This window comes from Equus przewalskii, chromosome 16 (genome assembly GCF_037783145.1).
Source record: "Equus przewalskii isolate Varuska chromosome 16, EquPr2, whole genome shotgun sequence".
NCBI lineage: Eukaryota > Metazoa > Chordata > Mammalia > Perissodactyla > Equidae > Equus > Equus przewalskii.
Genome location: NC_091846.1, coordinates 559959 through 575656, shown reverse-complemented (window position 1 = coordinate 575656; position 15698 = coordinate 559959). Strand labels below are relative to the sequence as shown.

General features: G+C 32.4%; 1 protein-coding gene across 25 annotated transcripts in view; it reads left to right on the top strand.

Annotated features, from left to right (window-relative positions):
• PSPC1 (paraspeckle component 1) overlaps positions 1 to 15698 on the top strand; it is a 103299-nt gene that overhangs the window by 49213 nt on the left and 38388 nt on the right. For 5 of the 25 annotated variants that reach the window (XR_011527710.1, XR_011527708.1, XR_011527709.1 and 2 more), the window contains exons 7-8: positions 10804 to 10861; positions 14246 to 14415. The exons of 18 other annotated variants lie outside the window; for them this stretch is intronic. Coding sequence is in view for 1 of the 7 variants with exons in the window: in XM_070577769.1 (XP_070433870.1) it covers positions 10804 to 10861; positions 14246 to 14415 (228 nt within the window). In the remaining 6 variants the exon portion in view is untranslated. Of the gene's footprint in view, positions 1 to 10743; positions 10862 to 14245; positions 14416 to 15698 lie in introns of all 25 variants that reach the window. 2 more of the 25 variants (XR_011527728.1, XR_011527729.1) reach the window with 1 other exon arrangement.

Here is a 15698-nt window from a genome sequence, read left to right as displayed (position 1 = left end):
GCTAGTTTCCTTTCCTGCTTCTTGAGTGGGCGTTGTTTTTGTTACCATTACCCCTTGATTTAATTATAACCTAACTTCTAATGTGCCATGTACAAAACTCAAAACGGAACCTCTAGCCAGTAATAAAATACATTAATAGATGCTGGCAGAGAGGAATGATCCCAGTTGTTAGTTACTGCTGCGTAGGTACAAATACGTTTTCTAAAATGGCATGTGGGTTTTTGAGGGAAGTTGTCATTTTGTGGTTCCCACATGAACATCACTCTTTTTCTATAAATTATTTACCTATAAGAAGTGATTTGATTGTATTGCAGTAGAAGATTCTCTTTTTCGAATTTGAAACATCTTAAGCATTCAAACAAAGGGCGTATTTCACAAGGGATTTTTATTATAGCATCTTCATCAGCCTATGGAAATAACCGAAGAATTATTTCCTGTTAGGGTTTGGTGTCAAATTTGTGTGACCTGCTGGGCAGGTTATTACCTATTGCTGGTATAATGACAGCCCAGTTTCAGTGGTTTGGACATGGTGGTGAAAATCAAAATGGATAATAATAGTATATTGCAGTGGTCTCACTTATAATGCTCTAGGTATGGCCAGTTTTTTGTTCTTAGTCTGTTTTCATTCATTTATTCAGTAAAATAATTGATTTCTTACAATGAGCCGAGAACTTTTCTGAATATTTGGGATAGTACACAATTGGAACTTGACTTAGACTTTTTGTACTCAAATGAAAACAAAGATGTATGTTTATAAGGTTTACGTATACTCTTGGAAGTGATCTTTTTGGATTTTTGATGATTTGGTGTATTTGGGTTGATGTGTAAATTTTAACCAGCTGTTGAGATCTTTGATCACTTCTCAAAGGATTATTTAATAGTTTTAATAATATCCTATATAGGGAAAACTTAATTTTCATTCAAACTGAGACAAGTGAATATAGATTCTATTTAAAATTGCTTTTTTACAGTAGGCATGAAATGGAGTGTCTCAGGCAAACCAAGAAGTATGATCACCCTAATCATATGTTATGATTATAAGTAGTGTTTTTTTTTCTGTTTTATCATTCATATTTAAAAGTCTTTTGAATGCATCCAGTTGGTAATGATTACTGAGTGCCTTATACTCTATTTACACTTATCAGAGGACACTTCCTTGTACTTAGTTATTTCTGTGTCATATTAGATGACTCTAGTGTCCTTTTTTGATCTTACCTTCCTTCCAGTAGAGTTTCAGAGGGGCTCATAATCCAGAAAAATTTTCGTCTCTCTTTTTTCCTCCTGGAGAATGTCTGTGTCTCCTCAGCACATACATAATGTCCTCTGACTACTCACCCCAGCTGTGATCCTGTATCGTTTTTTAATATTCTTTTTTAGTCCTTATCACAAAGCCTTCCAATTATTTTCTGAGTTTCTGGTCCACTAATTGAGCTCTGTGAGGTTTTTGAAGTCAGGAATCTTACATTTGTCATGTTATAGTAACTTAGGTGTAAGCGGGGAGAACTAAGTAGTCATTTGATGTCTTACCTTTCAGATTCCAGAGCAGCTCAATCTTTTGGTTTTTGTTGTTCTTTATGTGCCACCAGACCTCGGTATTTATTGAATACCAGTGTCTCAGATGTTAATCATCACTAGTTTTGAAACATGGGTGTCATTGAGATGCAACTAATGATGTTTTTTTTTAGGTTTTATAATGGAATCACCTAATGAAGAGTAAATTTTAAAAAACAGTCAAATAACCAACAATTTTTGTGTTTCAGCACACCTGCGTATTCAAAATGCGGATCCCACTTGATTAGGGATTAGACTTACAGGATGACATGGAGGTTTCCATTTAGTAAGAAAAATTTGCTTACTGTTTTCCTGTGTTCAAAACATAGTGCTGAGTACTGTAGAGGATGCAGAGAGTCAGGTCTTTGAGGATTTTAGAGTACTTTAGGTACTTTTAGAGTACTTTAGGTACAGAATACCTATGTAGAGTATTCTAAGAGGTACAGCTAAACAGTTCTGAGAGTGCAGAGAAAGATTCTCTAGTAGGGACTTAAAGGCTGTCATTTAGTCTCAGCACTGTTGTGGAACTTAATTTGGGTTTGTAAAAAAATTTTTTTAAATGGTATGATTGGTTTATTATTCCACTGTGTTGGTAATCCTGTCTTTTCATTTGAAATGGTAAGTTATTGTAATCTTACTTGGTTCAGAACGGTAAGATTTTTAGCTAATGTTTACCTTTTATGGGGAGTTGGAGAAGAGAAAGAGTCAAGACTGGTGAATAGCAGTGTTCGATTAAAGTAAACAGGTTTTTTAAAATGTCCCTTATGTGTAATACAAATAATAGGAATTTTGTTTAATTAGTTTGAATTAATAACAAAAGATTCTAGGAAGACAAAAATTTATCTTGTTACTTCTGCATTGCAACTTCTTAATGTAATATTTAGAGCTCCCTTAAAGGAGTTGTCCTACAAAGTGATTGTGTAAAAAAATTTCTTTTTAGGCCAATCAGTATCTAATATCTTCTGTATTTCATATTGAGAGCATGATGGTCTTTAGTGTAACCTGAAATGTCAGAATTTTATACCAGATCACACTAGGTAACTGTGAATGTCAATATCCAGTGTAGGTTGGGTGTGGTGGTACGGGGTAGGAACTTGGGTTTATAAGTGTGCTCTCCTGGTGAAATACACTCGTTTCTATTTAAAATTTCAAATAATTTAAAGTATATGGGTAAGTTTGCCTCTGTCTTAGGATTTCCTCCACTATATTATGCACCACATTTCAAATCCTGTCTTTCTTGGTTGTAGATTTACCATGTTTTCCACAAGATAACTTCTACATTTAGCATATTGCTTTTTCTAAATCCCACTTGTAAGCACTTGATATGCTTGTTATTAGTAGTTTCTCTTATAATTGTAAATTTAAATAAGTTTTTGAATTTTATTTAGTTATCACATAAGTATTTAAATTACTTGATATTGAATCTGTTGCTTTATCTATTTAGAAAAAACATATCATTTATCAAAATTTCACAGCTTCTGGTACATTACTGAAAGAATTTGTTTAATGCCTAGTATTACAAACAGAAAAAGCTACTCTCCTCTATTAAATATGTACTTGATTTCTTCATACATTGGAACACGTGCTTTGATTGCTTCTTCCACTGCTTTCTCCTGTTGGTGGGACCAGTTTGAAATTGCTTCTTGTCCAGTTTGTGTTTCATTTGTTTCATCTTTCATATCTTTATCCGGCCAGTCATGATAGTTTTGACTTTGATAAGGAACTGTTCTGAGTAAGAGGTTATGGGTAAAGAAATGCAAACCAGTCACCAGTATTATGTGAGCTTTGGTAAGATAGTATTAAAAGTATTGTGTTTGTGTTGTAGTTGATAGCATTATTGCTGATTTCTTTAAGAGTTTGGGATAAAATGAGTACATTTGAGGAATAACTAAATATTCCTAATCTGTTTCAGTTTTTAAAAGCACCTCTTCATAGTTTGCCACGAGAGTTGAAATGATAATCTTGAAAATGTCCCTTGGCTATATAGATTAAAGTAAAATTCCCAGCTAAATATAAATGTGTTTAATAAAAAATTAATTTGTTGAAATATTTGTTCTCTTCAATTTCTTGATACATGCTGGATTATGTGTAATTACATTTAATTCATCTACAGTTAGAAAGCCTCTGTGTTTAAAAAGCAGCAATTAATTTTGCTACGTAGTCGGTTTAATTTGATAGTGACATCAGAATAATCTACTTACTGCTAGCTGAACCAGGCTTTAAAAATATGTTGTTGGGTGAATCTAGTTTAAGAGGTACATGTCTTTAGGTTAATGAATACAGTAAGCTAACAAGGCCCTGCTACTTATTTTTGTTCTCCCCATTATTTCTGATTTGAAATTTAACAAGTAACAAATATTTATTATTTCATGACTAAAACTTGTGATGTAAATTTATACTTGATTATTCAAAAAGAAACATTTTAAAGTTTTTTTTAATTAGACTTTGGAGTAGTTTTAGGTTCACACCAAAATTGAGCAGAAGGTATAGGGATTTCCCATCTACCTTCTTTTCCACACATACGTACAGACTCCCTCACTATCAAATTCCCACACCACAGAGCGGTGAATTGGTTACAGTTGATGAACCTACTCATCACATCCTCATCACCTAAAAGTGCATAATTTATATTAGGGTTCACTATTGGTGTTGTACATTTCTGGGTTTTGAGATGTACCCACCCTTATAGTATCATACAGAATAGTTTCATTGCCTTAAAAATCCTCTGTGCTCCACCTGCTCGTTCCTTTCTCTTCCCTAACCCCTGGCAACCGCTGATTGTTTCATTGTCTCTATAGTTTTGCCTTTTCCAGAATGTCATATACTTGGAATCACACAGCCTTTTCATATTGGCTTCTTGGTAATATGCATTTAAAGTTCCTCTGTGTCTTTTTCATGGCTTGGTAGCTCGTTTATTTTTAGTGCTGAATAATGTTTCATTGTCTGAATGTACCACAATTTGTGTATCCATTCATCTGCTGAAGACATCTTGGTTGCTTCCAAGTTTTGGCAATTATGAATAAAGGTGCCATAAACATCCGTGTGCAGGTTTTTGTGTGGATGTGAGTTCTCAGCTCCTTTGGGTAAATACCAAGGAGCATGATTGCTGAATCATGTGGTAAGAGTACGTTTAGTTTTGTAAGAAACTGTTAATTGTTTTCCAAACTGGACATAGCATTTTGAATTTCTACCAGCAGAGAATGAGTGTGTCAGATTGTCCACATCCTTGCCACCATTTCTTGTTGTCAGTGTTTAGGATTTTGGCCATTCTAATAAGTGTGTTGTGGTATCTCACTGTTATCTTAATTTGCAATTCCCTAATGACATATGATATAAAGTTTCATTTTAACAATCATGGAACTGAGAAACATTTCCCCAGTATTCATGAGTACAGGTATTTTGGAATGCATGTATTCAGATTGAGGAGGTAAAAAAACATAGGTTGTATGGATTAAAAGAATGTGTTCTGTTACTGAAAACATTTTCCCCCCTCCGTATCTAGCAGTGAGTGATAAAATGTTTTGGAAATTATTTTAACTATCTGAATTTAAAATGTTTAAGTCTTCCAAGCATTCTCTGTTGGTTGTGTTGGGAAGTTTGCGTGCTATTATTTGAGTTGTGTCAATAGGAACATGGCTTATTTCTGTTTTTAGTTTAAAATTATTTTATTTACTTTTATTGGGAAAAGAATACTTTGTTGACGCACACCTTTCAGTATCTTTGCACCTTTTTAAATGAATGAATTTCTTGAACAATTCGGCCTAAGTTTTTGAAATTTTTTTCTTTATACCTGTTGATTATTTCACATAGTTGATTTTTTAATACCTGTTTTCTTAATATTTTACATAATAGATTTTGTTCCATTCTTCTAAATATGTTTTGTTACCTAGTATTTTGGTTTCTGTTTATTTCTTCCATGGAAGTTTGATTAGCTACCTAATAATCTTATTCTTTTTTGTAAACTTCTGTGATAAGGAAGATGTTTGTTTCCAAGTGCTAAATAATTTATTTTCAGGAAAAATTTTAGGAGTAATTAATGATAAAAGGTTGAATTTTCTTACTTGCCAGAACTTATACATTTCTCCAGAATTATATTTCCTTTACCAGACTTAAATTTCTATATTGGTACTTTTACATCAACATTTTTAGCGTTTTCTCTATTAAGACATGGAACATAAATGGCACATAGTGATCCCTAGAGAATCCTTAGAAGCTTCTTTAAAGACATACCTGAGACATCTTTACAAATTAAAGAGGAATAATAATTTTGGCTCTTAAGTCTGTGTTCACTCAAACAGGAATTTAGATTGATCAAAGTGTAGATGAACATATCTTGTCATTGATTGCAAAATGTTGTTCCAGTTGGTATTATGTTAGTATTTATTTAGTTCAGTTTCCTAAACCTTAGGCATTTCTATTATGTTTTGTTTTAGCCTTATCTTGTACCATGTAATTCCTTTAAATTAGGTTACCTAAAAAGAAAATAAACTATGACAATCTTTAAAATCACAGATTGGTGCTCTAAGTATTAACTATTAAAAGAAAAAATTCATATTCTACATAGAACAATGTCAAGTTCTCCAATTTTGGGAATACTGGTTTAGTTAAATTTCCACTAGTGCCAATTTTCTGCTACTTTATATTTTCATGAATGAATACTGACTGGAATTTAAAAACAGTGGTTCTCAAACCTAATGGTTTTGAAATCCTTTTACACTATTAAAAATAATTGAAAACCCCAAAGAGCTTTTATTTAGGTTATATCAGTGTTTACCCTATTAGAAACTAAAAGAGAAATTTGAAAGAAAATGGGTTGTAGTGGGAAGAGTGACCTTATTTTACATTTTTTTTTGCAAATCTGTTTAATGTTGGACTTTAGTGGGAAGAGTGATATTGTTTTACTGTTTTGTAAATTTGTTTAATGTTTGGCTCTAGAAAATGACTGGCTTCCCATATTTGCTTCTGCGTTCCATCTATGGCAAAATGCTCTTTTGATTCAAGTACATGAAGAAGATCTGGGTTCACAAGGGTAATTAGTAAATGGAAACAAGTATATATTAACCTTTTCAGATAATTGTGAATAGTATTTTATACTGGAGTAAAACTTGACAAGCAGTAGTTTCTTGAAAGTGCTCTTGTGCATTACAGTCCATTCGTCTTCCTTGAATGGATCTTTTCCCCATGCATGATTTTGTAATGTCATGTACCAAACATTAGAAGAATAATGATCTATTGAGTTATGCACATCTTCAAATTTTAGTGTTTTTTATTATACAAAATTAAAAACATATTTCTTAATATCAACCACTGATCTTGCTAGAAAATGTCTGCTAGATACAAAAGTCAGTAACCATAGTATGTCTGTCAAATGCTGTCTTGAGTAAAAAACCGTGTTCCAAGTATAAAGTGTCTCATTTAGCTTGCAAACCAGTTACGGGAATGGTTTTTCTTGAAATAACCACCCTGCTTCACAATGTAGCAGAAGTGTTTTATGTATATGACCTATTTTGTTGTATAGAACATTATAAAAACATGTACCCAAGGATAGTGATTTAATAAAATTAATAATTTTACTGCTTCATCCAGGTATTCATAATTGAAATTCTTTAACTGCAGTGTATACATGTAAAGAATACAGTGATTACTAGTAAAAATTGAATGCAAGCATCTTCATTTTTGCTAAAACACCAGGGTTTTTTGCTCACCATTGCTTTTGCACCATCCATGCGAATGTCAATAGAGTGAAAAGCTCAATTAGATCGTAGTATTACAAGTATGTTCTAGTTTTAATAAGATATGAAATAGTTTTGAATTTGTGCACTTCCTGAAAGCGTCTTGGGGACTCTTTACACCCTGAGCCACACTTTGAGAACTGCTGTTTTAGTGGAATCCTGCTTTGAGATGTGGTTCTGGAAGTCAGTCATAGTTTGCTTGCTTCTTTTGGTCAGCTGTGAATTTAAGCACACTTCAGTGACAAGTTTTCAGGAGTAGATATGCATAATTCAGGAGTAGATATGCATAATTCTTTTAACGAAAAGGCTAAATTTAAAATGTTGCCTTTTGTTAATCTCTGTTGGAATTCTTGAAAAATGAAGTGACTTGTGAAGGTGAAAATTTTATAAACTATTTTGACAGAATTTTTTAGGTCAGCTCAACCGCTTGCTGTATGTATGACCTTGAGTAAGTTATTTAACAGCTGTGTGCCTTGGTTTTATGATCTCTGAAATGGGATAACAGTAGATCCTCTTCATAGGGTTGCTGTGAAGATTAATTGAATTAATTAAAATTGAGTTTTCATCATAAATTTATAATTTTATTGTACCACAGTCTTTTGAGATTTTGTTTACGTATATGTTGTTTCATGTTAAACCACAACTCTTAAATTTTGGTAAAGTAATAAAGCATCATTAAAAATTGTATTGTAAAAATATCACACATATTGTGTACCAGTTCTATTTTAAAGCATAGAAGTAATTCATAGGAGAACTGAGGGCCTTGTGTATTGCTTTTTGGGTAGGTACACAGTTATAGTGAATTTAAAGTGATTCTCATTAATATTTGATTATATCAAGTTATAATGAGAAGTACTGCCTTAATTTCCATTGATATCCTTACTCTTAAACATAATCTCTACCTCTTGCATTTTGCTAGAAATATATAGCAGTGGGTTTATAGAAAGTAACAGTAACCTTAAGACTTGACTAGGAAGCTGGAAACCTCTACTCCTAAACAGTTAAAAATGATTTAATTATACGTCTCTTTTTGTTAATCTTATGAGTGAAGCTGTGTGAAATAGTACTCAGTAATTTTCTTTGAGGAAATGTCAGTAGTAGCAAATAAATTGAGGGTATGTATATTTAGTGAAAAATGCTGTTATACAGTCATGCGTTGCATAACAGTGGTGTTACATTCTGAGAAATGTGTTGTTAGGCAATTTTATCATTATGCGATCATCGTACAGTATACGTACACAAACCTAGGTAGTGTAGCCTACTACACACCTAGGCTGTATGGTACTAATTTTACGGGAGCACAGTCCTATATGCAGTCTGCTCTTGACTGAAATGTAGTTGTGTGGCACATGACTGTGTACAATAGTTGGTATTTTAACATAGTGATAGGCCACATTACCATGGATTCTTGTAAGACATGCTGATGATCTCATTGAGAGAAGATAGTTTAGAACTGGAGCCAGTTTATAATAGAGCATCAGAATGGGAATATTATGGCCACTGTCGAGTAATTGACTTAAAACCATAGATCTCTTCAGTATGTTAATATGTTTTCCACAGAATTTTGTTCATGAAGAAAATGAGATAATAGCATAATTTACAAATAATTTTCAGGAAAGTACTTAACTTTGTGAATAAATAAGCTAAACGTTGTTGTTTCAGAAAGTGATAGATAAAGCTGAAATTATAAAGAGACTATAAAAATGTTGCATCTCCTTCTTATTCCCACCAATGAATTATAGGCATCCAGTTAGTGTGTTAGTGCTTGCAAGGGGGATTTGAAAATTCAAGTCTTGAACAGTGAGACTATAATACTCACCCTCTGTTGGTGGTTAGATATTGTGTTCCTGATCTTTCATAGTTAAGGGAAATCCCAAAGTAAAAGTATAAGTTAAACCCTGTCTTCACAAAATGTCATGATCATAAAATCCATATGTCTTATTGTGTGGTGCTGGAATGCACTCAGCTTTTCAGTAAGTACCTGCTCTATATAAATAATTCCTGGAAGATTTGGGGTGTGCTGAAGCAGTCTACACTTTATCAGTAGGCTCTAGTGATGAGGAAATGACACCTTGGTTTGATTTATTGGTGATAATGCTAAATGTGATTATAAAATAGTATTTTCCATATAATTGGAAAATTTTGTGGCTTTTTAGTCAGTTTTATAAAATAGTCTAGCTTTTTTTTGCCAGTCAATAGTACTATCCATTACAATAGTCAAAGGTTTTATGAGAAGAGAAATACTTATTTTTAGGAAAGTTATAAAACAGTTTTGATAAAGATTTGGCATTTAAATTTTCTAAATAATGTGACAAAATATCTCTTCATGCTGCCACGTAAGTGTTGTTTTTCTTGTACCATAGCTTCATTAAAGATCACCTTTTGAGGGATACCTGTTAGATTAGATGGGCAGTGGATGTACTGCTTAGTGGCATTTATCCATCATAGGCTTTTATTTCCTCTTTTTCTAGCTTTATAGGTGCTTTTCACCAGTGTTTTGCATTATTCATTACAAACAAATTTGCAACACATTTTCATAAAGTTGCTTTTAAAGGTAGAAAAATTATGCTGTCTTTAGGTTTGGACGTTGCTACTTTTGTCTCAGTGTTTTTTATGATTGCTACATTTAATTCACTTGTCTGATACTGGAAAAGATCATATAGTAGTGTAAATTTCAATCATATAATATGTTAAGTAATTTCACCTAGAGATTTCATTGAAATTAATTTTATATAGTTATTAATAAATGAAGAGTTTTTAGGAAGAAGTTTCTATACTGAAATTTAAAACATTTTGTACATTTGTATGACCTTTTGTGTGTCAGTTAACCTTAAGAGCATTATGTCTCAGATCTTGCCAACTGTGTAATAACACTTTTAGGTTTCTAGGTAAAACGCTTGTTCAAATAAAGGAAAAATGTTATGTCAAGTTTTCAGTAATTTTGTGTGTAGTGGAGACTTACGGCGTATCTGTAGGTCCTCGGCGAAATAATGCGTGAGTACTTAAGTGGAAATGCAAAGATGGATTATAGTATTTCAAAAATGAAAATTGTGTATAACTTTATTTTTAGATTAGTGATCCAAAGCTCTTTGTGTTGTATTTTTATACATTTGAATATAAAAGTAGTTAACAGTCATTTCTGTTTTAAGCCTTTAGTGACCCGAGAGGAAAAAATAATTGGCCCTGGTGGTGGTTATTACTGGTTTTTCCTTTCTTGGAATCTGGACATGTGTCTTTGATCTGTTGGAATAAAAACATTAAAATTATTCTGTGGTAGATTTTATGTGATCTGACTCATTGATAATCTAGCAGTATAAACTGGGTGCTCTAAGCACTTACAATATAAAGCCTTGAGAGACTGAAGTTTATTTTCAGTGTTATTAAGTAAATCATGTTGGCAAATTTAAATATTTTTAATGGAAAGTGATGTCCCAATTTATTCTTTTATTTTTGATTTTAGATGGGAAATGTGAAGTCATAAGATCGATAGGTTGACTGTGACAACTATGTTTACTTACAGAGAGAACAGGAAATGAGAATGGGTGATATGGGTCCCCGTGGAGCAATAAACATGGGAGGTAGGGATTTAAAGCAAAAAGGCTTCTGTAACTTACTTGCAATTCTTTGGGAACTGTACATGCTGTTTGTGGTATCTGCATATCAGTAACAAACTAAAGTTTGGAACCAACACTTGTAATTATGAAATCTCTTCATTTATTAAATTGAAAAAGTATGTTAGAAATAAATGCTCAGGAAGAACATTTTCATTTTGTTAATTTGAAGGCTAAAAGATGTATTATACATTAATAGATTTCATGAAAGAAACCTGTAACCAGGTTTTAATACATCTGGAGACTTGTTCAGTCATTGCATGGTGTAATGCAGAGCTATGCTGTTGCATTTTTTAAAATCAAATTTTATGCCTTCAGATTGGCTTTCTTACCTTGCAAATTTGATAGTTTCTGAGTTGTAGTGTTTTTAAACTTTCTGAGAGTATTTTATAAATTTCTATTTTAGGATAACCTTTTGTGTAACTTGAAAGTTATTTTTATTCATTTTACTGAATGTCTTATGTACTTTGCCCTAACCTACAGTATTGTGCACAGAAGTACACTGTTTAGAGACATCTGTGACTTGTCAAGGAAATGAGATGTGTCTTGCACATTTAGGCTAATACATATCTTTAGAGTTGATGTAAAATTTTTAAGCAAGTGCTTATATTAATTAGCATCTTCACTGTTGATTGGCTGTATAACCAGCTTGTCAGGGAAACAGTATCAAGTAAATACGCTCAGGGAAAAATAAGTGCAGTTGTTTTCATAGGTCTCATTAAATTTGAAATGTCATACATTTAAGAATTAGATAAATAATTAAATTTTATATATTCATTTCACATTGTCAGACAGAAGCTGTCGTGAGGTCAAAATCTTTACATAACTCAAATGTGCATACTGTTGTAAAGATTACTTAACATTCCAATATGCATAACACGTACACCCACTGCAAAAGTCTAAATTGTACTTACAGTATGTGGTGTATGGAATAAAATATCTTGAAACATCTAATATGGGGAATGAGCATTTTCCATAATCAGTCTTTTTCCTCCCTTCCTCTCATGCCAGTTTCTTTGCCACTGCCAATCAGATAAACTAAAATTGTTTAATGCTGTTTACTTGATCACTTTTCTTATTTACCAATAAATAGTTACCAGCATCTGTGCTTTGCAAAGGAAGCATGAAATATTGTCCTTACCCAGAAAGAACTTAATTATGAAGTTAGTACAGTGAACACATGAAATAATCACTGAACAAAGAGTACGCAAGAAGTTGTAAATTATGAAGCACAGTTGAGGATATAATAATGTACAAGTAGTTCAGTATTTATGTCTTTTTCAGAGTAAATTGTGGGGTGGTATACAGTATAGTCCAGGGGGTTTTAAAGATTATAGATGCGAGAGTATTATGGATTGTAGTTATTAGAGTGTCAACATCAGAGCCAAACTTGAAACGTTTATGATGTTGCAGAGAACCTGAAACCATTCTGACTGCTTGATTAGCAACTTTATCAAAATAAATATGAGAGTATGCCTTTAGATTCCTTATTTAGTTAGGAATTTGAGAGAATTAAAAACTTTTACGGAATTTTTTCACCAGAGAACCATATTTATATTTGAGCACTTACTCAACTCCTCTTAAAGTGCAATCCATTTAATTTTCTACTCTTTATATTTTATTACATGTGAGACTTTATCCTCATGGTTTACTGGAGTTATGAATCATTATCATGCAGTTAAATATTGCTATTAAGTGAGTAAATTATCCTATCAAGTTTCATTCATGGCATGTGGCAGTAGATTTTCTGCTGTATTACCAGTGTGTATACCAAGTGAAACATAGATTATGAAACTGCTTTTCAAGGGTCCAGATAATTCTTACATTTCTTAGATCTTTAAATTTAGTTTATGTGTAGCTGTGTGGTGGAAGATATAAATACTACAAATAAGATTCTACTTTAACTACTGATAGTTAGAAATATTATTTTTGATTTTTTATACCCATAATTTTATGGTTCGGATTGAATCTCACAAGTTAGGTGTAGCAGTTATATTCTGTTACAAAGAGATCCTTGATGTGTTTTTTAGGGGAAAGTTGAGGTAAGATTCCTGTTAGATACTGTCTCCAACATTCCTCATGTCCAGTGTAGGAGATGTGGAAGTCTCATAAAAATTTTTATTTACAGCTTTGCAAAGGGAGTAGGAATGTTGTTGGATAGTTAGAGTGTAGATTTGTGAGCAAGAACATTTTGGGATTGAGGAAATAATTCCTTCCCTATGAAGTTGCTAGATTCTTGGGAATTGGGTTCAGAACGAGCATTGTTGCCAGGGACTAATAGGGAGTAAGACTTCTTCCTCGCAGCCGCTCCCTGGACTCAGCCATATAGAGTTCCAGCTGCATTAGATAATGTGAGGTTGAATGAAAACTTCAACTCCTGTTAACAACGTGTTTTTGAGAAATTGAGTTCTGAGTGTCGTAAAATTGACCTACATAATGAAATACTAGAATAAAACTCTTTAAGGTGGATTCAGTCTTTCTTATGAATTTTTAATAATGTGTGAGTACTTTAAAAATGAAAAAATTCAAAGAAGATATCTAAAAATGTTGTATTTGAGGCCATTGTAAATGTAGTGTTACAACTCAAACACCATTGCAATTAACATGAGACAGGTGGATATCTTTCTGATGAAAAAATTTGAGGTATATCTAATTGTTTCTTTTTCCAGAATAACAGCATGTTGAAAAAATTCAAATAGCTGTATTAATATTTGATCTGCATTTGGTAGCAGTTGCTTATAAAAATAAGTTTAGTCATGATAAGTCGTGTCAGTTTTTTGATTTGGATTACATATTTCTACATGAAGTTAAAAAACAGTACATCCTATAATTTTGGGAGGTGTTTAGTAAGTAACCATATAAAACTCAAGAGCTTAGTTACAGTGAACTTTATATATATATTGGAGGAAATGGTTTCTCCTCTCACAACTTAATGCAATTTACATGCTAATATTTTTAGTCATGACTTTAAGAAAATAAAGTGGTTTCCTAAGTTCCATTTAAACTAGTAGAGCATGGTCACCATTGTAAGGGAATATTTGGTTCAGAAGCAGATTACAGCAAATAATACTGATTTTTTAAAAAAGTTTCAAGTTTTTACAGTCTCAAATGTCCTAGAATAATTGATAGCTATCTCATTTGTTTTATGTACATTTGTTTTGGGGATGAAAATTGTATAGCATAGGTAATGCTCTGCTATAGAGTAGATGATTGAGTGTCCCATTATCAAGGAAGGAAAATGATTTTGAAAATAGTAGTAGTGTTGCTATGTAGATTGCATAAGTATTGTTAAATTTTTAATGTTTACTAAACTAAGTTAGGACAGCTCTAAGTAAAGATTGTTTTGCATAGATGCGTTTAGCCCAGCACCTGCTGGTAACCAAGGTCCTCCTCCAATGATGGGTATGAATATGAACAACAGAGGAACTATACCTGGCCCACCAATGGGTCCTGGTCCTGCCATGGGACCAGAAGGAGCTGCAAATATGGGAACTCCAATGATGCCAGATAATGGAGCAGTGGTAATGTATCATAAACATTATTTTGATTATATTCAATAATATATACTTCCACCCCAAAGGTAACTTCACACTTAACATAATTTGGCATCATTTGTTTTGCCAGTAAAGATCAATATCCAATGAAGAAGAAAGAATTTTGTGAAGTTGATGTTGGTTTATGAGAGGCACTTTTTAAGTATCCCAAGAGTTAGGTTTACTATCTATGGCATGCTTTTGTACTTAAGTATATAGCAAATATATCTGTTAATTATAGTTATTTTTATAGTGCTTTTAATTTGTATCCATCTCCTACCAGCATTCAATGTAACACTCAAGTATTTTGTGATTGTTTTCTTTTCCTGTGTAGACTCCTTGCCTTTTGTGGAGTTTGTGGGGGACAAAACTCTAATATGTGTGAAAACACAATTTTTCTTGAACATTTTTAGTGAAAAGATCACTTATGACTAATTTCAGAGTTTATTTTAACTGTAAAATAATTTTCTTTAAAGTTTTAAAATACCTTTTAAATTTATATGGTTGCATTCTTATTATACAATTACTGATTACATTTGCTCCTAAATTTAAAGTAGACAATTTTATGTTTTGATTTGAGAGTGTGAAGATATCTTTGTGGGGGTTAAATACTATAAAAACGTTTTTCATTTGTAATTATTATATTTAAATAGCAGTAGCAAAACTGATCCCTTTTTTCATTTCTCTTAAAGCCCGTCACTATTTAAATGAGGCTTTATATTGGTAAAACATTTTCTCACTTGGTTTTTGTTATTGATTGTTTTAAATAACATTTAGAAAAGGAAAATGGGTTGATTGTATATTTTGAAAAGGCAGTTTAGTTTTGGAACTACCACAACAAATCTCGAGGCGCCATTGCTGCTAAGAAAGAAGCACTGCCAATTAAACCAGACACACCACAGCTGTAAATCCATCCTGATCTCAGAGATGTTCGAAGAGACTGCATCTTACAATGGATGGATGCAATGCTTTATCAGTTTTAAATTTATTTACTTAAAATGCAGTCTTTAAAAATTTTGAAAAATTGGATTTGCTAGCAATTTTTTTTTCTTTTTCAATGAGCCTTTGTACAGGGAGAAAAACAGGCAGTGCAATAGTATCTACTATGATCAGATGGTGCATAATTAGTGTACTTGTTTCCTTCAGTGGAGGCTTTATCTTATAGTAAAATATCTGAAAGCTAGTGAAAGCTTGTACTGCTTTGGTTAGGTTTTTGTGTAGAATATAATCTTCACTAGTAACTTAGACGTAACATTAACTGGCCCATTTTC